This window comes from Pseudophryne corroboree, chromosome 5 (assembly GCF_028390025.1).
Source record: "Pseudophryne corroboree isolate aPseCor3 chromosome 5, aPseCor3.hap2, whole genome shotgun sequence".
Taxonomy (NCBI): domain Eukaryota; kingdom Metazoa; phylum Chordata; class Amphibia; order Anura; family Myobatrachidae; genus Pseudophryne; species Pseudophryne corroboree.
This window is the reverse complement of record NC_086448.1, coordinates 422,942,052-422,967,904: the sequence shown is the minus strand read 5'-3', so window position 1 is coordinate 422,967,904 and position 25,853 is coordinate 422,942,052. Positions and strand designations below refer to the sequence as shown.

General features: G+C 44.5%; 1 protein-coding gene across 1 annotated transcript in view; it reads right to left on the bottom strand.

The window, feature by feature from the left end:
- The window catches only part of GALNT4 (polypeptide N-acetylgalactosaminyltransferase 4), a 297,723-nt gene that overhangs the window by 223,294 nt on the left and 48,576 nt on the right, over positions 1–25,853 (bottom strand). The window contains exon 4 of the mRNA XM_063922806.1: positions 16,791–16,980. Coding sequence (XP_063778876.1) covers positions 16,791–16,980 — 190 coding nt within the window. The remainder of the gene's footprint in view (positions 1–16,790; positions 16,981–25,853) is intronic.

Genomic DNA, 25,853 nt, shown 5'->3' with positions numbered 1-25,853 from the left:
CAACATCTGAAATTGGTAATGACAATCCTGAATTGCAAATCTCAGGTAAGCCTGATGCGGAGGATAAATGGGAACATGTAAGTAGGCATCTTTTATGTCCACCGACACCATAAAATCCCCTTCCTCCAGACTGGAGATCACTGCTCGGAGAGACTCCATCTTGAATTTGAATTTCTTTAGGTAGAAATTCAGGGATTTCAGGATTAGGATTGGTCTGACTGAGCCGTCCGGCTTCGGGACCACAAACAGGCTCGAATAAAAGCCTTCTCCCTGTTGTGACTGGGGTACCCTGACGATAACTTGATTTTGACACAACTTTTGTATTGCGTCGCAAACTACCTCCCTGTCCAGAAGAGAAGCTGGTAAAGCAGATTTGAAAAAACAGCGAGGGGGAACGTCTTGAAACTCCAGCTTGTACCCTTGGGATACTATTTGTAAAACCCATGGGTCTAGGTCCGAACGAACCCAAAACTGACTGAAGAGTTTGAGACGTGTCCCCACCGGTGCGGACTCCCGCACAGGAGCCCCAACGTCATGCGGTGGAATTGGTAGAAGCCTGGGAGGACTTCTGCTCCTGGGAGCCTGACAAAGCTGCTGATCGTTTACCTCTTCCCCTTCCTCTAGTAGCAAGGAAGGAAGAACCTCGGCCCTTTCTGTATTTATTGGGCCGAAAGGACTGCATCTGATAGTGGTGCGTTTTCTTTTGATGTGGAGGAACATAAGGCAAAAAGGATGACTTATCCGCAGTAGCTGTAGACACCAAATCATCAAGGCCATCACCAAATAAGGCCTTACCTTTATATGGTAGAGATTCCATACTTTTCTTGGAATCAGCATCAGCATTCCATTGGTGTATCCACAACGCTCGTCTAGCTGAGACTGCCATGGCATTGGCCTTAGATCCCAAAAGACCAATATCTCTTGCAGCTTCTTTAAGGTATGCTGCAGCGTCCTTGATATAACCCAGCGTCAAGAGGACGCTATCCCTATCTAGGGTATCTATTTCAGAAGACAAGTTGCCTGCCCACTTTTCGATAGCACTACTTACCCACGCAATGACAGGTCTGAGTAGCGTACCTGTGGTCGCATAAATGTACTTTGACGTAGTTTCTTGTTTACGATCTGCAGGATCCTTAAGAACCGCTGTGTCAGGTGACGGGAGAGACACCTTTTTAGACAAACTTGACAGGGCCTTGTCCACGGTGGGGTGTGACTCGCACTTTTCCCTATCCGCCGAGGGAAACGGAAAAGCTACCGTAATTCTTTTGGGAATCTGAAACTTTTTGTCAGGAGCTTCCCAGAGTTTTTCAAATAGCGTGTTCAGTTCATGAGAGGGAGGAAACGTTACCTGAGGTTTCCTTTCCTTATACATACAGACCCTTTTATCAGGGACAGCCGGGTCCTCAGTGATATGTAGTACCTCTTTAACCACCACAATCATGTACTGAATGCTTTTTGCCAATTTTGGATCTAATCTGGAATCGCTATAGTCGACACTGGAATCAGAATCCGTGTCGGTATCAGTGTCTGCCAACTGGGCCAGCGTACGTTTCAGTGACCCTGAGGAGACCTGACTTTGCAATAACATATCTTCTACAGATTTCTTCCATGCCTGGGTCTGAGACTCAGACTTATCTAGCCTCTTACTAATAAGAGCCACATTAGCATTCAAGGCGTTCAACACATTTACCCAATCCGGCGTCGGCAGTGCCGACAGGGTCACCCCTGCAGCCATGTCCCTAATACAGCCTCCTCCTGGGAATAGCCTTCAGCCTCAGACATGTCGACACACGTGCACCAAACACCCACAGACACACTGGGCATATAGGGGACAGACCCACAGTAAAGCCTGTCAGAGAGACACAGAGGGAATTTGCCAGCTCACATCCCAGCGCCCAATCAGCGGTTCTGAAGCGCCCAATAAAATGCCCCAGACCTATAGCGCTTTTTATATAAAGTGTAGTGCCCCCCCCCCCCCCCATTTTGCACCCTGATACTTGTCAGTGTGAAGGAAGGACCAGCGTCTCTGCAGCCTGGAGAGAAAATTTGGCCGAGTGAGCTATGAGGACGAAGCTTCGCCCCCTTAATGGCGCGCTTCCGTCCCGCTTCTTGTATGATTATACTGGCGGGGGTTTTGGGACAGTGCCTCGGCATGAATGTCCCCACTTGCCAGATGTCCACTGAGGATTTATTAGCTGTCCAGGGCGCCCCCCCCCAGCGCCCTGCACCGCTGCATGTATGTGGTAGCTTGGCGTGCAGCGTTCGTGCACTGCGGTACCTCCGATAAATGCCGTCACTGAAGTCTTCTTTTCTTCATCTACTCACCTGTCTTCTGACTTCTGGCTCTGTAAGGGCTGCGGGAGTGAGCATCTAGGCGTACCCAGCGATCAGCACCCTCAGGAGCTAATGGTGTCCTGTAGCCAGAAGCAGAGCCCTTGAACTCACTTGAAGTGGGTCATACTCCTCTCCCGTAAGTCCCACGAAGCAGGTAGACTGTTGCCAGTAGCCTCCCTGAACATAAAAAAACCTAACAAAAAGTATTTTTTCAGAGAAACTCAGTAGAGCTCCCTGCACTGTCCAGTCTCACTGGGCACAATTCTAAAACTGGAGTCTGGAGGAGGGGCATAGAGGGAGGAGCCAGTTCACACCCTTTCAAAGTCTTAAAGTGTCCATGTCTCCTGCGGATCCCGTCTATACCCCATGGTTCTATGATGACCCCAGCATCCTCTAGGACGTATGAGATATATATATATTTTATATTTATATTTATTCGTTTATTTTTTCTTTCTTTTTTTTTTTTTCAGGATGAGTATCCCTTATCCAAAATGCTTGGGACCAGAGGTATTTTGGATATGGGATTTTTCTGTATTTTGGAATAATTGCATACCATAATGAGATATCATGGAGATGGGACCCAAGTCTAAGCACAGAATGCATTTATGTTCCATATACACCTTATATACATAGCCTGAAGGTCATTTTAGCCAATATTTTTTATAACTTTGTGCATTAATCAAAGTGTGTCTACATTCACACAATTCACTTATGTTTCATATACGCCTTATACACACAGCCTGAAGGTCATTTAATACAATATTTTTAATAACTTTGTGTATTAAACAAAGTTTGTGTACATTGAGTCATCAAAAAAACAAAGGTTTCACTATCTCCCTCAAAAAAGTCTGTATTTCGGAAAATTTGGATATGGGAAACTCAACCTGTATGTATGCATGTATGTATGTATGCGAGTATAGCATAGGATGCAAGGCCTATTAGGACGCTGCAGTGGATATTTTATGAAGTGGCTAGTTATCAAGTGGCAGTTCAAAACAACAGCAGTGTTATACCTGTATGTCATTAGTTACATCTTCAACTGATATTCAAAATGGACTCCTGTCTCTCCTTCTCGTCAACAGGTAATTATTGCAGACCATTGCTCCTTTTTTAGTAAAGATCTACTTGGTAATTATTGCAGACCATTGCATATTACATTGCATGTTTAGAAAATTGTTATAAGTGGATTAATATCTGTAGTGTGCAAAAACTTATAGTGATTGACTGGGGTTTACAAACCTCACATTTGGTAGTTGATTAACACCTTTTGGTGGGAGGGTTGCTGTGTGGGGGAGGGGGTTGTAATCAGAAAGGACATGTGTTTGTAGACTTATTTACTCAGTATAGCATAGGACGCCAGGCCTATCAGGACGCTGCAGTGGCTATTTTATGAAGTGGAAAGATAGTGTGTTCAAGACCCGAGCACAACTGCTTGAGACATATACACCCTTCACTGTATTAAAACAGAGTCACAAAAATGTATACTGAGCTTGGTATAGCAATCCGACTCCTTTTTCCCGGGTTGTTCACAAAGATAGGCTTGAAAGTTCGTTCAAATCCAAATAACAATGGATCTGTAAAAATAAATGTGTTCCATACCAGTGCTTGATAGCAGAGGTGGAGGAGCCACAAAAATAAGATTTTACTCACCGGTAAATCTATTTCTCGTAGTCCGTAGTGGATGCTGGGACTCCGTAAGGACCATGGGGAATAGCGGCTCCGCAGGAGACTGGGCACAACTAAAGAAAGCTTTAGGACTACCTGGTGTGCACTGGCTCCTCCCACTATGACCCTCCTCCAGACCTCAGTTAGGATACTGTGCCCGGAAGAGCTGACACAATAAGGAAGGATTTTGAATCCCGGGTAAGACTCATACCAGCCACACCAATCACACCGTATAACTCGTGATACTATACCCAGTTAACAGTATGAAATATAACTGAGCCTCTCAACAGATGGCTCAACAATAACCCTTTAGTTAGGCAATAACTATAAACAAGTATTGCAGACAATCTGCACTTGGGATGGGCGCCCAGCATCCACTACGGACTACGAGAAATAGAATTATCGGTAAGTAAATTCTTATTTTCTCCGACGTCCTAAGAGGATGCTGGGACTCCGTAAGGACCATGGGGATTATACCAAAGCTCCCAAACGGGCGGGAGAGTGCAGATGACTCTGCAGCACCGAATGAGCAAACTCTAGGTCCTCCTCAGCCAGGGTATCAAACTTGTAGACTCTTGCAAAAATGTTTGAACCCGACCAAGTAACAGCTCGGCAAATTTGTAAAGCCGAGACCCCTCGGGCAGCAGCCCAAGAAGTGCCCACTTTCCTCGTGGAATGGGCTTGTACAGATTTAGGGTGCGGCAGTCCAGCCGCAGAATGTGCAAGTTGAATCGTGCTACAGATCCAGCGAGCAATAGTCTGCTTAGAAGCAGGAGCACCCAGCTTGTTGGGTGCATACAGGATAAATAGCGAGTCAGTTTTCCTGACTCCAGCCGTCCTGGAAACATATACTTTTCAGGGCCCTGACTACATCCAGTAACTTGGAATCCTCCAAGTCCCAAGTAGCCGCAGGCACCACAATAGGTTGGTTCACATGAAAAACGGATACCACCTTAGGAAGGAATTGGGAACGAATCCTCAATTCCGCCTTATCCATATAAAAAAACAGATAAGGGCTTTTGCATGACAAAGCCGCCAATTCTGATACACGCCTGGCAGACGCCAAGGCCAACAGCATGACCACTTTCCACGTGAGGTATCGTAGCTCCACGGATTTAAGTGGCTCAACCCAATGCGACTTCAGGAAATCCAACACCATGTTGAGATCCCACGGTGCCACTGGAGGCACAAACGGGGGCTGACTATGCAGCACTCCCTTAACAAAAGTCTGAACTTCAGGCAGTGAAGCCAGTTCTATTTTGGAAGAAAATCGATAGAGCCGAAATCTGGACCTTAATGGAACCCAATTTTAGGCCCATAGTCACCCTGACTGTAGGAAGTGCAGAAATTGACCTAGCTGAAATTCCTCCTTTGGGGCCTTCCTGGCATCACAGCACGCAACATATTTCTGCCATATGCAGTGATAATGGTTTGCGTTCACTTCTTTCCTAGCTTTAATTAGCGTAGGGATAACTTCCTCCGGAATGCCCTTTTCCTTCAGGATCTGGCGTTCAACCGCCATGCCGTCAAACGCAGCCGCGGTACGTCTTGGAACAGACAGGCCCCCTGCTGCAGCAGGTCCTGTCTGAGCGGCAGAGGCCATGGGTCCTCTGAGATCATTTCTTGGAGTTCTGGGTACCAAGCTCTTCTTGGCCAATCCGGAACAATGAGTATAGTTCTTACTCCTCTCCTTCTTATTATTCTCATTACCCTGGGTAAGAGAGGCAGAGAAGGGAACACATACACCGACTGGTACACCCACGGTGTTACCAGAGCGTCCACAGCTATCGCCTGAGGGTCCCTTGACCTGGCGCAATATCTTTGTAGCTTTTTGTTGAGGCGGGACGCCATCATGTCCACCTGTGGCCTTTCCCAACGGTGTACAATCATTTGGAAGACTTCTGGATGAAGTCCCCACTCTCCCGGGTGGAGGTCGTGTCTGCTGAGAAAGTCTGCTTCTCAGTTGTCCACTCCGGGAATGAACACTGCTGACAGTGCTAACACATGATTTTCCGCCCATCGGAGAATCCTTGTGGCTTCTGCCAACGCCATCCTGCTTCTTGTGCCGCCCTGTCGGTTTACATGAGCGACCGCCTTGATGTTGTCTGACTAGATCAGCACTGGCCGGTGTTGAAGCAGGGGTCTAGCCTGACTTAGGGCATTGTAAATGGCCCTTAGTTCCAGAATATTTATGTGTAGGGAAGTCTCCTGACTTTTCCATAGTCCTTGGAAGTTTCTTCCCTGTGTGACTGCCCCCCAGCCTCGAAGGCTGGCATCCGTGGTCACCAGGACCCAGTCCTGTATGCCGAATCTGCGCCCCCCTAGAAGATGAGCACTTTGCAGCCACCACAACAGCGACACCCTGGCCCTCGGAGACAGGGTTATCCGCCGATGCATCTGAAGATGCGACCCGGACCACTTGTCCAACAGATCCCACTGGAAGATCCTTGCATGGGACCTGGCGAATGGAATTTCTTCGTAAGAAGCTACCATCTTTCCCAGGGCTCGCGTGCATTGATGCACCGACACCTGTATTTGTATTAGGAGGTCTCTGTCTAGAGACGACAACTCCTAGGACTTCTCCTCCGGGAGAAACCCTTTTTATCCTGTTCTGTGTCCAGAACCATACCCAGGAACAGTAGACGCGTCGTAGGAACCAGCTGCGACTTTGGAATATTCAGAATCCAGCCGTGCTGTTGTAGCACTTCCCGAGATAGTGCTACTCCGACAAACAACTGCTCCCTGGACCTCGCCTTTATCAGGAGATCGTCCAAGCACGGGATAATTATTTCGGCCATTACCTTGGTAAATACCCTCGGTGCCGGGGACAGACCAACGGCAATGTCTGGAATTGGTAATGACCATCCTGTACGACAATTTTGAGGTACTCCTGGTGAAGAGGGTAAATAGGGACATGCAGGTAAGCATCCTTGATGTCCAGTGATACCATGAAATTCTCCAGGCTTGCAATAATCGCCCTGAGCGATTCCATTTTGAACTTGAACCTTCGTATATAAGTGTTCAAGGATTTCAATTTTAGAATGGGTCTCACCGAACCGTCTGGTTTCGGTACCACAACATTTTGGAATAGTAACCCCGGCCTTGTTGAAGGAGGGGTACCTTGATTTCACCTGCTGGAAGTACAGCTTGTGAATTGCCGCCAGTACTACCTCCCTTTCTCCGAGAGCAGCAGGCAAGGCTGATGTGAGGTAACGGCGAGGGGGAGTCGCCTCGAACTCCAGCCTGTATCCCTGTGATACTACTTGCAGAACCTAGGGATCCACCTGTGGGCAAGCCCACTGGTCCCTGAAGTTCCCGAGAAGCGCCCCCACCGCACCTGTCTCCACCTGTGGAGCCCCAGCGTCATGCGGTGGACTCAGAGGAAGCGGGGGAAGATTTTTGATCCTGGGAACTGGCTGTCTGGTGTAGCTTTTTTCTTCTTCCCTTGTCTCTGTGCAGAAAGGAAGCGCCTTTGACCCGCGCCTTTGACCCCGACCTTTGGGGAGACAGAGAGAGAGTATGCCAGCACACACCAGAGCGCTATATAATGCAGGGATTAACACTATAACTGAGTGATTTTTCCCCCAATAGCTGCTTGTATACACATATTGCGCCTAAATTTAGTGCCCCCCCTCTCTTTTTAACCCTTTGAGCCTGAAAACTACAGGGAAGAGCCTGGGGAGCTGTCTTCCAACTGCACTGTGAAGAAAAAATGGCGCCAGTGTGCTGAGGGAGATAGCCCCGCCCCTTTTTCGGCGGACTTTTCTCCCGCTTTTTTCATGGATTCTGGCAGGGGTAATTTATCACATATATAGCCCTGGGACTATATATTGTGATGATTTGCCAGCCAAGGTGTATTATATTGCCCTCAGGGCGCCCCCCCCCCCCCCCCCCCAGCGCCCTGCTCCCATCAGTGACCGGAGTGTGAGGTGTGCATGAGGAGCAATGGCGCACAGCTGCAGTGCTGTGCGCTACCTTGTTGAAGACAGAAGTCTTCTGCCGCCGATTTTCCGGAACACTTCTTGCTTCTGGCTCTGTAAGGGGGCCGGCGGCGCGGCTCCGGGACCGAACATCGAGGTCGGGTCCTGTGGTCGATCCCTCTGGAGCTAATCGTGTCCAGTAGCCTAAGAAGCCCAAGCTACCACCAGTTAGGTAGGTTCGCTTCTTCTCCCCTTAGTCCCTCGATGCAGTGAGTCTGTTGCCAGCAGATCTCACTGTAAAATAAAAAACCTAAAATATACTTTCTTTCTAGGAGCTCAGGAGAGCCCCTAGTGTGCATCCAGCACAGCCGGGCACAAGATTCTAACTGAGGTCTGGAGGAGGGTCATAGTGGGAGGAGCCAGTGCACACCAGGTAGTCCTAAAGCTTTCTTTAGTTGTGCCCAGTCTCCTGCGGAGCCGCTATTCCCCATGGTCCTTACGGAGTCCCAGCATCCACTTAGGACATCAGAGAAAAGGGAAACGATAATAGTGCAGTGGTAAAAACAAAGCTGATGTTTTAATACAAATCGCACTTACAGTAACAAATAGTTAAAATCACATAGAAAGGACCCAATGGCACACAGGAACACAGCACAGAAGCTCACGGACATCCACAGATGACTTCCAAGTGGTAACGACGGCCTCAATACCGGAATTTGAAGTCGCCAAGTTATTTGCAGATCATTGGGACAGCTATGGGTACCAGGTTCGCCCCCAGTTATGCCAATTTATTTATGGCCCATTGGGAAGAACATCAGATATGGATGGGTGGCACTCTGAGGGCGGGCCTGGTATCCTGGCAACGTTTCATTGATGATGTCCTCTTTATATGGAACGGTGATGAAGAATCTCCTTGTTCCTTTCAAAATGGACTGAATACTAATCATTTGTCAATCAAACTTACCTTTGATTACAGTAAATCACAGATACATTTTTTGGATCTATGTATTTACAGTGAACAAGGTCTATTGAAAACCAAAAATTATCGAAAGCCTACGGATTCCAATAATTTTATAGAAAGATCAAGCCTGCATCACACAAATTGGCTAGAGGGGACTCCCTTTGGTCAATTTACAAGGATTAAGCGTAATTGTAGTGATATTAAAGTGTGTGAAAAACAACTAAATGATGTTTCAGAACGCTTCTCCAAAAAGGGTTATGCTGTATCCACTATTGAAAAAGCTAGAGATAGAACTGCAAAGGTAGAGAGAGAGAGGAGTTATTAAAAACAAACTATTACTGGGGAAAAAATGAGAAATATCAATGGGCTTTTATTAGCCAATACAGCAATAGCTTCAAAGATATAGAAAAAATATTCAACTCTAATTGGAAGCTTTTGTTGCAAGATTCTGTCCTCTCTGATCATTTACCTGTACACCCATCCTTTATTTACAGACGAGCTCCGGCATTGAAGGATAAACTTGTTAAAAGTAGTTTGGAGACTGATACCCGTCAAAGTATACGCACAAAAGGCTTTCACCGTTGTGGATGCTGTTTAATGTGCAGAACGGTGAAAAGTAACTCTAATAAATTTAAGGAATTTACTGTAGACGGACAATCATATTTGATTAACCAGTTCATAACCTGCAACTCTCGTAATGTTGTATATGTGTTCGAGTGTACCTGTGGACTCAGGTATGTGGGTCGAACATCCAGGGCACTAAAAACAAGATTGTCCGAACACATATACAATATTAGAAAAGGACTTGATACGCACACCGTTCCAGTACATTTAAAAAAAATTCATGGTAAAAATTAATGCCATATAAAAACATTCTATGGAATTGAATTGATTCTTCCTAGATCTAGAACTAGGGATATAGATAAAAGATTGGCTATGGCGGAAACCCGCTGGATCTATCAGTTAAAAACTCTAATCCCAAAAGGTCTGAATAGTGACTTTGATTTGGGTTGCTTTTTATCCTGATATCACGGGGGTTTGTGTCTTTTTTGGTGTTTGGATCACATCTTTTCTTATATGTATTCCCTTGTGTTATGAACTAAAGGTGATGAGTTTTTTTCATTGTTTGACGTCTACAAATAAACCTTTTTATTGCTTATAGATTATCTTTTAACTGGTGGAACGCATCCGTGAAGCGCAAGCCAGCGCCGGAATGCGCATGATCATCCGAGCGGGTCATTTCCTCAAAAGCAAGGAGAGTTGATTTACCTGAGACGGAAGAGATCGATGACACGCAGACCGGCGCTGGAACGCATGTCGGACTTCCGGATTACGTCATATCCGCCCGGACTTTGAGAAATTTTATTTCTCTTACTAGTGGCACTCGTTGTGCAGTGCGGGTCAACGCCGGTTTGTTTTTGACCCTTCAGATATGTCATCTCTTACAGGGATGGTAGATGAGCGCTTTATGTATAGGGGAATACTGATATACAAACCGGCGCTGGAACGCACATGGTACTTCCGGGTGATGTCATATCCGCCGGAAGAACAGGAAGTTGATTGACTCACGCATGTGTATGTGATTATAGTCATTAGGAGGTCTTTAAAAGGACTGTTATTGGACTCTTACCACACTTCTGATAAAGGATCCTATGTGATCCGAAACGCGTTAAGTGTGGTTGTGGACTACCCATTCTTGTGGACACTGGGAGACATTGCATAACATCTCGAGGACTTGGCGACTTCAAATTCCGGTATTGAGGCCGTCGTTACCACTTGGAAGTCATCTGTGGATGTCCGTGAGCTTCTGTGTTGTGTGCCATTGGGTCCTTTCTGTGATTTTAACTATTTGTTACTGTAAGTGCGATTTGTATTAAAACATCAGCTTTGTTTTTACCACTGCACTATTATCGTTTCCCTTTTTGTGGCTCCTCCACCTCTGCTATCAAGCACTGGTATGGAACACATTTATTTTTACAGATCCATTGTTATTTGGATTTGAACTAACTTTCAAGCCTATCTTTGTGAACAACCCGGGAAAAAGGAGTCGGATTGCTATACCAAGCTCAGTATACATTTTTGTGACTCTGTTTTAATACGGTGAAGGGTGTATATGTTTCAAGCAGTTGTGCGCGGGTCTTGAACACACTATCTTTCCATTGTCTGTACCTTTTGAGTATTGGGTGATTACTCTTTTTGTGTTCTTCTGCTGCAGAATATTGTTTGTTAACAGCGCACTATTACAACAACAAAATATTGTATATTTTATGAAGTGGCTAGTTATCAAGTGGCAGCTCAAAACAACAGCAGTGTTATACCTGTATGTCATTAGTTACATCTTCAACTTATATTCAAAATTGACTCCTTTCTCTCCTTCTCGTCAACAGGTAATTATTGCAGACCATTGCTCCTTTTTTAGTAAAGATCTACTTGGTAATTATTGCAGACCATTGCTTTTTTTTTTAGTAAACATCTACTTGGTAATTATTGCAGACCATTGCTCCTTTTTTAGTAAACATCTACTTGGTAATTATTGCAGACCATTGCTCCGTTTTTAGTAAACATCTACTTGGTAATTATTGCAGACCATTGCTCCTTTTTTAGTAAAGATCTACTTGGTTATTATTGCAGACCATTGCTCCTTTTTTAGTAAAGATCTACTTGGTAATTATTGCAGACCATTGCTCCTTTTTTAGTAAAGATCTACTTGGTAATTATTGCAGACCATTGCTCCTTTTTTAGTAAAGATCTACTTGGTAATTATTGCAGACCATTGCTTTTTTTTTAGTAAACATCTACTTGGTAATTATTGCAGACAATTGCTCCTTTTTTAGTAAACATCTACTTGATAATTATTGCAGACCATTGCTCCGTTTTTAGTAAACATCTACTTGGTAATTATTGCAGACCATTGCTCCTTTTTTAGTAAAGATCTACTTGATAATTATTGCAGACCATTGCTCCTTTTTTAGTAAAGATCTACTTGGTAATTATTGCAGACCATTGCTTTTTTTTTAGTAAACATCTACTTGGTAATTATTGCAGACCATTGCTCCTTTTTTAGTAAACATCTACTTGGTAATTATTGCAGACCATTGCTCCGTTTTTAGTAAATATCTACTTGGTTATTATTGCAGACCATTGCTCCTTTTTTAGTAAAGATCTACTTGGTAATTATTGCAGACCATTGCTCCTTTTTTTAGTAAAGATCTACTTGGTAATTATTGCAGACCATTGCTCCTTTTTTAGTAAAGATCTACTTGGTAATTATTGCAGACCATTGCTCCTTTTTTAGTAAAGATCTACTTGGTAATTATTGCAGACCATTGCACATTACATTGCATGTTTAGAAAATTGTTATAAGTGGATTAATATCTGTAGTGTGCAAAAACTTATAGTGATTGACTGGGGTTTACAAACCTCACATTTGGTAGTTGATTAACACCTTTTGGTGGGAGGGTTGCTGTGTGGGGGAGGGGGTTGTAATCAGAAAGGACATGTGTTTGTAGACTTATTTACTCAGTATAGCATAGGACGCCAGGCCTATTAGGACGCTACAGTGGCTATTTTATGAAGTGGCTAGTTATCAAGTGGCAGCTAAAAACAACAGCAGTGTTATACCTGTATGTCATTAGTTACATCTTCAACTGATATTCAAAATGGACTCCTGTCTCTCCTTCTCGTCAACAGGTAATTACTGCAGACCATTGCTCCTTTTTTAGTAAAGATCTACTTGGTAATTATTGCAGACCATTGCTCCTTTTTTAGTAAAGATCTACTTGGTAATTATTGCAGACCATTGCTCCTTTTTTAGTAAAGATCTACTTGGTAATTATTGCAGACCATTGCTCCTTTTTTAGTAAAGATCTACTTGGTTATTATTGCAGACCATTGCTCCTTTTTTAGTAAAGATCTACTTGGTAATTATTGCAGACCATTGCTCCTTTTTTAGTAAAGATCTACTTGGTAATTATTGCAGACGATTGCTCCTTTTTTTAGTAAAGATCTACTTGGTAATTACAGGTTGAGTATCCCATATCCAAATATTCCGAAATACGGAATATTCCAAAATACTGACTTTTTTGAGTCAGAGTGAGATAGTGAAACCTTTGTTTTCTGATGGCTCAATGTACACAAACTTTGTTTAATACACAAAGTTATTAAAAATATTGTATTAAATGACTTTCAGGCTGTGTGTATAAGGTGTATATGAAACATAAATGAATTGTGTGAATGTAGATACACTTTGTTTAATGCACAAAGTTATTAAAAAATATTGGCTAAAGTTACCTTCAGGCTGTGTGTATAAGGTGTATATGTAACAAATGCATTATGTGCTTAGATTTAGGTCCCATCACCATGATATCTCGTTATACTATGCAATTATTCCAAAATACGGAAAAATCCCATATCCAAAATACCTCTGGTCCCAAGCATTTTGGATAAGAGATACTCAACCTGTATTGCAGACCATTGCTCCTTTTTTTAGTAAAGATCTACTTGGTAATTATTGCAGACCATTGCTCCTTTTTTAGTAAATATCTACTTGGTAATTATTGCAGACCATTGCTCCTTTTTTAGTAAAGATCTACTTGGTAATTATTGCAGACCATTGCACATTACATTGCATGTTTAGAAAATTGTTATAAGTGGATTAATATCTCTAGTGTGCAAAAACTTATAGTGATTGACTGGGGTTTACAAACCTCACATTTGGTAGTTGATTACCACCTTTTGGTGGGAGGGTTGCTGTGTGGGGGAGGGGGTTGTAATCAGAAAGGACATGTGTTTGTAGACTTATTTACTCAGTATAGCATAGGACGCCAGGCCTATTAGGATGCTGCAGTGGCTATTTTATGAAGTGGCTAGTTATCAAGTGGCAGCTCAAAACAACAGCAGTGTTATACCTCTGTTAAACCGAAGGTAAACAGAAGGTAAACAAACTTACAAATTAACAGAAGGACTGCATTACAACCAAATAACACTGGAACTTTATGTGGCCTCTCCTCGCCTCAAACATGAGAACACCAAGACCAGGCTTACCACCTCTCTGGCTGAGAACATCAAGTCTGCCCCTGGGCCTAACCATCAAGATGAACAGGGAACTGTGGGGGCACAGCACCAGGACCAGGCTCAGCAATGACATCCCCACTGCTTCAGAGTATGCCCCCCACATTCTCCTACCCACCCGTACTAAGATCTGATCAAAATAATGTTATCCCAATCCTACTTCTGCCACTAGTTACCTGCTATTGTGTCTTTTTTTTTTTTTCTCTTCATTGCTCGCTTCCACCCCATTATGTGTTTTTCCTGTAATGTTTACCTCCACTGATTGCACACCTTTCCATTGTGCCCTACATGCAGGGTACATCATACTACTACATAAGCATCAGTCTTCCCGTATATGAACTTGGCCCTTTTATGGCTCACCTCCCACAGTGTAACCTTCAAAGTGCGCCCAACATGGCTGCCCCATATGGTACACTTGTGGATGGGATGAAAAATACATAGGCCTGATGGTTTTGATGGAACCCTACTCTGAACTGTAGGACTCTGAAATCACCCCCATTTTGTGTCATCTCTTCTAGGGGTGGACTATTCCACCCTGGGTAATCCTACGCTGAGCGCCCAAGATGGCTGCCGCACCTGGTACCTTGTGAGGGTGGAATACACAACCCTTGGAAGTTATTACCCAAAATGCCTACACCAATCCTGCATTATGCTTTCTGTGTGCTCTTGGTTTTCTTTTATGTCTGTGTTGCTTGTCTATTGTTGTATTACTCAAATCCTCTGTATCATGTGCATTGTTTTTGATATCTGTAAAGCGCCTTGAGTCCTGTTGGAGAAAGAGCGCTATATAAATAAAATTATTATTATTATAATTATATAGTATGTATGTATGTATGTATGTATGTATGTATGTATGTATGTATGCATGCATGTATGTATGTATGTATGTATGTATACACACACACACACACACACACACACACACACACACACACACATACATATATATATATATATATATATATACACACACACTTTCTGAGCAGTTTTTGATAAAAATATTAGCCAATTAATTGGTTAACTGCAAGAGAAGGAAACATTACCATGAGAATAAAATAATATACCGCACAGAGAAACAAATCTTATGGTGCGTGAGTGTGCATGTCCATGGCACACCTGGAAGACTGACAAAGGACCCAAACCCTGTTATATTTAGGGGAGCATTGCCATTTGGGGAATATAAATCATTTGTGATTGTAGCATTAACCAAACCCAGCAAGGAGGGAAAGTTAGCAGCATGCAGAGCCATACAGCTGCAAGCAATACAGACTCCAGCTACTATAAAAAGATTACGGACATTTAGCTGCAGGTAGGAACTGATGGAGTCAGCTAGGCCCAGCCCAAAATTACAGAGACGAGAGTTAAATAACGGTATCCTAGTCTCAGACCCACTCACACAATCCACAACATGGGAATAAAAATAGAGGAGACATGAGGACAAAAGTGCCAGGGAGTCAGCCCTAGAGTCTCCAATCTTAGGACAAGAGTTGGTAGACAATCAGCCAAATTCACTGAGCCAAGCAGGGGTCCAGTTAACTCTTTGTACAAGAGACAATTGGTTCTGTTGAAATCTGGCAAGCGATGTGGCAGCATGAGGGGTCCCCAGCAGAAAACCCTAATTCTCATCAAACAGAGATCCTAGGTCCACCTCCCAATGTAATCCAAGGATACACAGTTTCCTTAGATTACAGAGACCAAAGATCCCATTTTTCAATCCGGATTGAAAAATGGCCTAGGATTGGCCTCCCTAGGGCTACTTTATGGATACCTAAAAAGAAGTCTAGACACTTTGATATTACATCCATCTTTTTGTTTTTTTTCTTATTAAACTTCCTCTTGTTAAGCGTTATCAAAAATGGGTATGTTAAACTTGTGCAAATGTTCCATGCGTGACAGTGGAATGGCCCACTAGCAGCACTGTGTATAGTCAATTTAATCCTATTGCTAGGAATCACTGTAACCTAAGGTTATAACATTCAGGGCTCAATCCAAGTAGCTTGTCCCCACATGCGATGAGGGCTAGTTGCTTTTTGCTAAGTGTAAACGTCAGCAGCGGCATCAGAACTCGCCCCCCTCAATGCCTGATCTCACCCCAGATTTCTGGACGTAACCTTATGTGGCAGATACGTAACTGTGGCATACAGTCACACTTGCAAAAAAAATTACGGTTAACTGGGTTGATTGATGATCAGAACTAGGGACATTGTACAGAAATAACAAAGGCAGATCCTCAACAGTTGGCAGCCAGACAGAGACAGACAGGACACCAACAGAACACCCGATACAAAGCAAAGATGGGGAGGACCACTTGTGTAGGATGAGCAGGCTGGAAAGCTCCAATATGTCTTACTACATACCTGTTCAGGCCTTGCCCTCAATTTTTTTTCAGTTTATTAATTTTTCTACAAAATATATTTTTAGTATAGTATTAGGTCTTTCTTGTTTTTTTTATTGTATTAAATGTATATATTTATTTTGCATTGCAAGCTTTGATTAGTCATAATTTAAGACTCCCCACTACAGTGGTTAGAAGGTCCATAACTACAGCTATGGAATGAAAGATCTGCAACATAGTACATAATATAATAAAAAGCAACAAGGTATGGAGTGATATTAGGATTTGCTGCCATGACATGCACCATTTTGTTTTTCCTATTACACTAGCCAAAAAGAACAGCAAAATCCACCAATAGGCTTGTGATAAAACTATAAACCTACTTCAGAAGTATTACCCCATGACATGCATGACTTTAGAGTGGAACATTCCATAACTGCCCTTCAATGTACTGTAGGAGCTACAGCAGAAATCCAAAGTGAATTATTACATTTAAAGATAGTACCTCTCTAGAAGTGGTTCGAGCCAACCAGTGACACATTCACAATGGCAGTCTAGAAACGTGAGCACATCTCCTATGGCGTAGGTTGCCCCAATCAGTCGTGCTCGCACTAGTCCTTCACGTTTTGTAGTCCTGATCAGACGCACTCTCTCCAGGGAACTGATATAGTTTTCAAGTTGGGACTTTAAAAATACTATAAAAAGAAAAGATTTTTAGTAATAAAAATAACATAAAAACTGTTTATTATACAGAAGAAACTAAGCATTCACAAAACTCAAGAAACCGCTCACTGGTCTCTATTAATTTTCTCAAGAACCTAGAGAAAATAGCTTAAATTTTTACGTTATATTTATTTGTATTTAAGCTGGTTTCAAATATATAGTACAGATGTGTTTTCATACATCTAGCCTCAATACGCCATTCACCACGAGATGCCTGGGGTGAGTGAGCTGGCAGTTTCTGTGCAACTCTGCTAACGTTGGGCGTCTTTTTTGCAGAAACTGTGTCTTATTTGCATTGATATGAGGCTAAGGGGGACATGTACTAAGCAGTGATAAAAGTGGATAAGTGAGTCAGTGGAGAAGTTGCCCATGGCAACCAATCAGCATTGACATAACATTTAGAATTTGTATACTATGAAAGTATACAGAGCAGCTGATTGGTTGCCATGGTCAATTTCTCCACTGGCTCACTTCTCCACTTCTATCACTGTTTAGTAGATGTCCCCCTAAAACACACAAGCAGATTCTGCTGATTAAATTATATTCCCCTGGTTTCTAAAGGCCCATACACACTAGACAAATTTTTCTATAGATATGAGCGATAATGACAGGACCGAACAATCTGATCGTTCATATAGTCTAGTGTGTACACAGTGAACGACGACCGATACGTGCACCCGCGCTCGTTGAAGCAGGTTGTCAGTCATCCATGCATGCAGCTCAATCTCCTCAATCCCAGCAGAGCAGATCGTTCGTCGTTCATATCATCTGTAACAAAGCTCAGTGTGTACACTCAATGTTGTTTGTCAGGGAGTTCAAGGGAAATTGCTCATCTTCCACATTGTTCAAGTCTTCTAGTGTGTATGGGTCTTAACTCCTGACACATATTTGCCACTTCCCTCATGCCACACCAATTTCACCATCTACCTTTCCCCACACTCACAAACCCATCCATATAACAAAGAATAAAAGTCTCCACACTAAAGGCCCATACACACTAGAAGACATGACCAATGTGAAAGATGAACAATGTGGAATTTGAGCAATTTCCCTTGAACTTCCCAGAACCCGGACAAACGAAATTGAGTGTACACACTAATGGGGCCTACACACTTACCGATCCACCGTCGAGCTGCCCGACCACGGATTTGGCCGACCCGGCGGCGGGAGGAGTGAAGTTTCTTCATTCCCCCCCGTCACCCGGCTCGATAGCACTGCATGCTAATATGGACAATCTCGTCCATATTGGCCTGCATGCATAAGCGACCGGGCACCAATGATTAACGAGCGCGGGGCCGCGCATTGTTAATCGTTGGTGCCTACACACTGCACGATATGAACGAGAACGTTCATATTGTACATTTTATCTGCCAGTGTGTAGGGCTCTTAAGCAATTTTTCAAACAATTTGAAAGACGAAAGATATCTTTGGAATTGACACCTTATTTACATATTTTAATATCGGGGAGGCATTTCTGGGTGTGTGGGCAGGGCTGTAGAAGGGGGAACCAATGAAGTTTTTTATCACCCGCTGCCCCACCAATTTCCACTGTGCCACCAACTTAGCAAAAAAAATTATTATAATGCGTTCAATAATATTATATTTTCCGCAATAAAGGCCGGGCACTCTGGTCTGTATATATGTACACAAACCAGAGTGCCCGGCTCTCCCATTAAGACCGCGTTACAGCGCCAGGTGCCTCCACAAATAATAGTCACATAAAGTCCAAAGGTGTGGCACTCCTAGCAGCTTGAATGAAGGACAACAGCAGGGCATGCGTGTAGACAATTTTCAATGCCTTTATTGCGTCAAAAAAGACCTAATGGCAATGCCGCAATAAAGGAATTGAAACGTTGTCTACGCGCACGCCCTGCTGCGTGTAGACAACTAGAAGTTGCCGCACCTAGGAGTGCCGCACCTTTGGACTTTATATTAACCCCACCAATTAAGTTTTTTTCAGCCACTGCCCCACCAACGTAATTAAAAATGAATTATAATGGGTTCAATTGTTATATTTTATTTATATTATATATATATATATATATATATATATATATATATATATATATATATATATATATATATATATATATATATATATATATAAAATAAGATTTTACTTACCGATAAATCTATTTCTCATAGTCCGTAGTGGATGCTGGGGACTCCGTCAGGACCATGGGGAATAGCGGCTCCGCAGGAGACAGGGCACAAAAGCAAGCTTTTAGGATCACATGGTGTGTACTGGCTCCTCCCCCTATGACCCTCCTCCAAGCCTCAGTTAGGTACTGTGCCCGGGCGAGCGTACACAATAAGGAAGGATCTTGAATCCCGGGTAAGACTCATACCAGCCACACCAATCACACCGTACAACTTGTGATTTGAACCCAGTTAACAGTATGATAACAATGAAGTAGCCTCTAAAAAAGATGGCTCACAACAATAATAACCCGATTTTTTTGTAACAATAACTATGTACAAGTAATGCAGACAATCCGCACTTGGGATGGGCGCCCAGCATCCACTACGGACTATGAGAAATAGATTTATCGGTAAGTAAAATCTTATTTTCTCTAACGTCCTAGTGGATGCTGGGGACTCAGTCAGGACCATGGGGATTATACCAAAGCTCCCAAACGGGCGGGAGAGTGCGGATGACTCTGCAGCACCGAATGAGAGAACTCCAGGTCCTCCTCAGCCAGGGTATCAAATTTGTAGAATTTAGCAAACGTGTTTGCCCCTGACCAAGTAGCTGCTCGGCAAAGTTGTAAAGCCGAGACCCCTCGGGCAGCCGCCCAAGATGAGCCCACCTTCCTTGTGGAATGGGCATTTACAGATTTTGGCTGTGGCAGGCCTGCCACAGAATGTGCAAGCTGAATTGTACTACAAATCCAACGAGCAATAGTCTGCTTAGAAGCAGGAGCACCCAGCTTTTTGGGTGCCTGCAATATAAACAGCAAGTCAGACTTTCTGACTCCAGCCGTCCTGGAATTATATATATATATATATATATATATATATATATATATATATATATATATATATATATATATATATATATATATATTTATTTCAGGGCCCTGACAACGTCTAGCAACTTGGAGTCCTCCAAGTCCCTAGTAGCCGCAGGCACAACAATAGGTTGTTTCAGGTGAAACGCTGACACCACCTTAGGAAGAAACTGGGGACGAGTCCGCAGTTCTGCCCTGTCCGAATGGAAAATCAAATATGGGCTTTTGTAAGACAAAGCCGCCAATTTTGACAATCGCCTGGCCGAGGCCAGGGCCAACAGCATGGTCACTTTCCATGTGAGATATTTCAAATCCACAGATTTGAGTGGTTCAAACCAATATGATTTGAGGAATTCCAACACTACGTTGAGATCCCACGGTGCCACTGGAGGCACACAAGGGCTGTATATGCAATACTCCCTTGACAAACGTCTGGACTTCAGGAACTGAAGCCAATTCTTTCTGGAAGAAAAATCTATAGGGCCGAAACTTGAACCTTAATGGACCCCAATTTGAGGCTCATAGACACTCCTGTTTGCAGGAAGTGCAGAAATCGACCTAGTTGAAATTTTTTCGTGGGGCCTTCCTGGCCTCACCCACGCAACATATTTTTACCACATGTGGTGATAACGTTGTGCGGTCACCTCCTTCCTGGCTTTGACCAGGGTAGGTATGACCTCTTCCGGAATGCCTTTTCCCTTAGGATCCGGCGTTCAAACCGCCATGCCGTCAAACGCAGTCGCGGTAAGTCTTGGAACAGACAAGGTCCCTGCTGGAGCAGGTCCTTTCTTAAAGGCCGATGCCCACGGTTCCTCTTGGAACAGACATGGTACTTGCTGAAAGCAAATCCCTTCTTAGCTCCCGAGGCCATTAGTCCTCTGTGAGCATCTCTTGAAGTTCCGGTTACCAAGTCCCTCTTGGCCAATCCGGAGCCACGAGTATAGTTCTTACTCCTCTATGTCTTATAATTCTCAATACCTTGGTTATGAGAAGCAGAGGAGGGAACACATACACCGACTGTTACACCCACGGTGGTACCAGGACGTCCACAGCTATCGCCTGAAGGTCTCGTGACCTGGCGCAATACCTGTCCCATTTTTTGTTCGGGCGGGACGCCATCATGTCCACCTTTGGTCTTTCCCAACGGTTCACAATTATGCGGAAAACTTCCCGATGAAGTTCCCACTCTCCCGGGTGGAGGTCGTGCCTGCTGAGGAAGTCTGCTTCCCAGTCGTCCACTCCCGGAATGAACACTGCTGACAGTGCTATCACATGATTTTCCGCCTAGCGAAAAATCCTTGCAGTTTTGCCACTGCCCTCCTGCTTCTTGTGCCGCCCTTTCTGTTTAAGTGGGCGACTGCCGTGATGTTATCCCACTGGATCAATACCGGCTGACCTTGAAGCAGAGGTCTTGGTAAGCTTAGAGCATTATAAATTTGCTCTTAGCTCCAGTATATTTATGTGGAGAGAATTCTCCAGACTTGATCACACTCCTTGTGTGACTGCTCCCCAGCCTCTCAGGCTGGCCTCCGTGGTCACGAGCATCCAATCATGAATGCCGAATCTGCGGCCCTCTAGAAGATGAGCACTCTGTAATCACCACAGGAGAGACACCCTTGTCCTTGGATATAGGGTTATCCGCTGATGCATCTGAAGATGCGATCCGGACCATTTGTCCAGCAGATCCCACTGAAGAGTTCTTGCGTGAAATCTGCCGAATGGAAGCGCTTCGTAATAAGCCACCATTTTTACCAGGACTCTTGTGCAATGATGCACTGACACTTTTCCTGGTTTTAGGAGGATCCCGATTAGCTCGGATAACTCCCTGGCTTTCTCCTCTGGGAGAAACACCTTTTCCTGGACTGTGTCCAGAATCATCCCTAGGACCAGCAGACGTGTCGTCGGAACAACTGCGGTTTTGGAATATTTAGAATCCACCCGTGCTGTCGTAGAACTACTTGAGATAGTGCTACTCCGACCTCCAACTGTTCTCTGGACCTTGTTCTTATCAGGAGGTCGTCCATTTTCTTTGAAGACGAATCCTCCTTTCGGTCATTACCTTGGTAAAGGACCCGGGGTGCCTTGGACAATCCAACGGCATCGTCTTGAAACTGATAGTGACAGTTCTGTACCACGAACCTGAGGTACCCTTGGTGAGAAAAGGCAAATTTTGGGACATGGAGGTAAGCATCCCTGATGTCCCGGGACACCATATAGTCCCCTTGTTCTTTGCTATCACTGCTCTGAGTGACTCCATCTGGATTTGAACCCTTGTAAGTGTTCAAATTTTTCAGATTTAGAATAGGTCTCACCTAGCCTTCAGTACCACCATATAGTGTGGAGTAATACCCCTTTCCTTGTTGTCGGAGGGGTAATTTTATTATCACCTGCTGGGAATACAGCTTGTGAATTGTTTTCAATACTGCCTCCCTGTCGGAGGGAGACATTGGTACAGCAGACTACAGGAACCTGCGAGGGGGGAAACCTCTCGACATTCCAATCTGTACCCCTTGGATACTACTTGTAGGATCCAGGGGTCCTGTACGGTCCCAGCGTCATGCTGAGAACTTGGTAGAAGCGGTGGAGGGCTTCTGTTCCTGGGAATGGGCTGCCTGCTGCAGTCTTCTTCCCTTTCCTCTATCCCTGGGCAGATATGACTCTTATAGGGACGAAAGGACTGAGGCTGAAAAGACGGTGTCTTTTTCTGCAGAGATGTGACTTAGGGTAAAAAACGGTGGATTTTCCAGCAGTTGCCCTGGCCACCAGGTCCCATGGACCGACCCCAAATAACTCCTCCCCTTTATACGGCAATACATCTTTGTGCCGTTTGGAATCTGCATCACCTGACCACTGTCGTGTCCATAAACATCTTCTTGCAGATATGGACATCGCATTTACTCTTGATGCCAGAGTGCAAATATCCCTCTGCGCATCTCGCATATATAGAAATGCATCCTTTAAATCATGGGTCTTCAACCTGTGGCCCTCCAGCTGCTGCGGAACTACACATCCCACCATGCCCTGCCACAGTTTTGCTATTAAGGCATGGTAAAACTGAGGCAGGGCATGCTGGGATGTGTAGTTCCACAGCAGCTGGAGGGCCACAGGTTGAAGACCTATGCTTTAAATGCTCTATAGTCAATAAAATACTGTCCCTGTCAAAGGTATCAATATTTTTAGTCAGGGAATCAGACCAAGCCACCTCAGCTCTGCACATCCAGGCTGAGGCGATCGCTGGTCGCAGTATAACACCAGCATGTGTGTGTATACTTTTTAGGATATTTTTCAGCCTCCTATCAGCTGGCTCCTTAAGTACGGCCCTATCCGTAGATGGTACCGCTACTTGTTCTGATAAGCGTGTGAGCGCCTTATCCACCCTGAGGGGTGTTTCCCACCGCGCCTTAACTTCTGGCGGGAAAGGGTATACCGCCAATAATTTTCTATCGGGGGAAACCCACGCATCATCACACACTTCATTTAATTTATCTGATTCAGGAAAAACTACAGGTAGTTTTTTCACCTCACACATAATACCCTTTTTTGTGGTACTTGGAGTATCAGAAATATGTAACACCTCCTTCATTGCCCTTAACGTGTGGCCCTAAAAGAAAATACGTTTGTTTCTTCACCGTCGACACTGAAATCAGTGTCCGTGTCTGGGTCTGTGTCGACCGACTGAGGTAAATGGGCATTTTACAGCCCCTGACGGTGTTTGAGACGCCTGGACAGATACTAATTTGTTCGCCGGCCCTCTCATGTCGTCAACCGGCTTGCAGCGTGTTGACATTGTCACGTAATTTCCATAAATAAGCCATCCATTCCGATGTCGACTCCCTAGAGAGTGACATCACCATTACAGGCAATTTGCTCCGCCTCCTCACCAATATTTTCCTCATACATGTCGACACACACGTACCGACATACAGCACACACATAGGGAATGCTCTGATAGAGGACAGGACCCACTAGCCCTTTGGGGAGACAGAGGGAGAGTTTGCCAGCACACACCAAAACGCTATAATTATCCAGGGACAACCTTTATATAAGTGTTCCTCCCTTATAGCATTTTAATATATATACATATCGCCAAATCAGTGCCCCCCCTCTCTGTTTTAACCCTGTTTCTGTAGTGCAGTGCAGGGGAGAGCATGGGAGCCTTCCCACCAGCCTTTCTGTGAGGGAAAATGGCGCTGTGTGCTGAGGAGAATAGGCCCCGCCCCCTTTTCGGCGGGCTTCTTCTCCGGAGTTTTAGATATCTGGCAGGGGTTAAATACATCCATATAGCCTCAAGGGCTATATGTGATGTATTTTTCGCCATACAGGTATTATACATTGCTGCCCAGGGCGCCCCCCTCCAGCGCCCTGCACCCTCCGTGACCGCTGTGTGAAGTGTGCTGACAACAATGGCGCACAGCTGCAGTGCTGTGCGCTACCTGATGAAGACTGAGAGTCTTCTGCCGCCTGGTTCCGGACCTCTTCATCTTCAGCGTCTGCAAGGGGGGTCGGCGGCGCGGCTCCGGGACGAACCCCAGGGCGAGCCCTGTGTTCCGACTCCCTCTGGAGCTATGTCCAGTAGCCTAAGAATCCAATCCATCCTGCACGCAGGTGAGTTGAAAATCTCTCCCCTAAGTCCCTCGATGCAGTGAGCCTGTTGCCAGCAGGACTCACTGAAAATAAAGAACCTAAAAACTTTTTCTAAGTAACTCTTTAAGAGCGCCACCTAGATTGCACCCTTCTCGGCCGGGCACAAAAACCTAACTGAGGCTTGGAGGAGGGTCATAGGGGGAGGAGCCAGTACACACCATGTGATCCTAAAAGCTTGCTTTTGTGCCCTGTCTCCTGCGGAGCCGCTATTCCCCATGGTCCTGACGGAGTCCCCAGCATCCACTAGGACGTTAGAGATATATATATATATATATATATATATATATATATATATATATATATATATATCCCCCATTATAATTAATTTTTTATTAAGTTGGTGGCACAGTGGAAATAATAAGAATTTACTTACCGATAATTCTATTTCTCGGAGTCCGTAGTGGATGCTGGGGTTCCTGAAAGGACCATGGGGAATAGCGGCTCCGCAGGAGACAGGGCACAAAAAGTAAAGCTTTAGGATCAGGTGGTGTGCACTGGCTCCTCCCCCTATGACCCTCCTCCAAGCCAGTTAGGTACTGTGCCCGGACGAGCGTACACAATAAGGGAGGAATTTTGAATCCCGGGTAAGACTCATACCAGCCACACCAATCACACTGTACAACCTGTGATCTGAACCCAGTTAACAGTATGATAACAGCGGAGCCTCTGAAAAGATGGCTCACAACAACAATAACCCGATTTAGTTAGCAATAACTATGTACAAGTATTGCAGATAATCCGCACTTGGGATGGGCGCCCAGCATCCACTACGGACTCCGAGAAATAGAATTATCGGTAAGTAAATTCTTATTTTCTCTATCGTCCTTGTGGATGCTGGGGTTCCTGAAAGGACCATGGGGATTATACCAAAGCTCCCAAACGGGCGGGAGAGTGCGGATGACTCTGCAGCACCGAATGAGAGAACTCCAGGTCCTCTTTAGCCAGAGTATCAAATTTGTAAAATTTTACAAACGTGTTCTCCCCTGACCACGTAGCTGCTCGGCAGAGTTGTAATGCCGAGACCCCTCGGGCAGCCGCCCAGGATGAGCCCACCTTCCTTGTGGAATGGGCCTTAACAGAATTAGGCTGTGGTAGGCCTGCCACAGAATGTGCAAGTTGAATCGTGTTACAAATCCAACGAGCAATCGACTGCTTAGAAGCAGGTGCACCCAACTTGTTGGGTGCATACA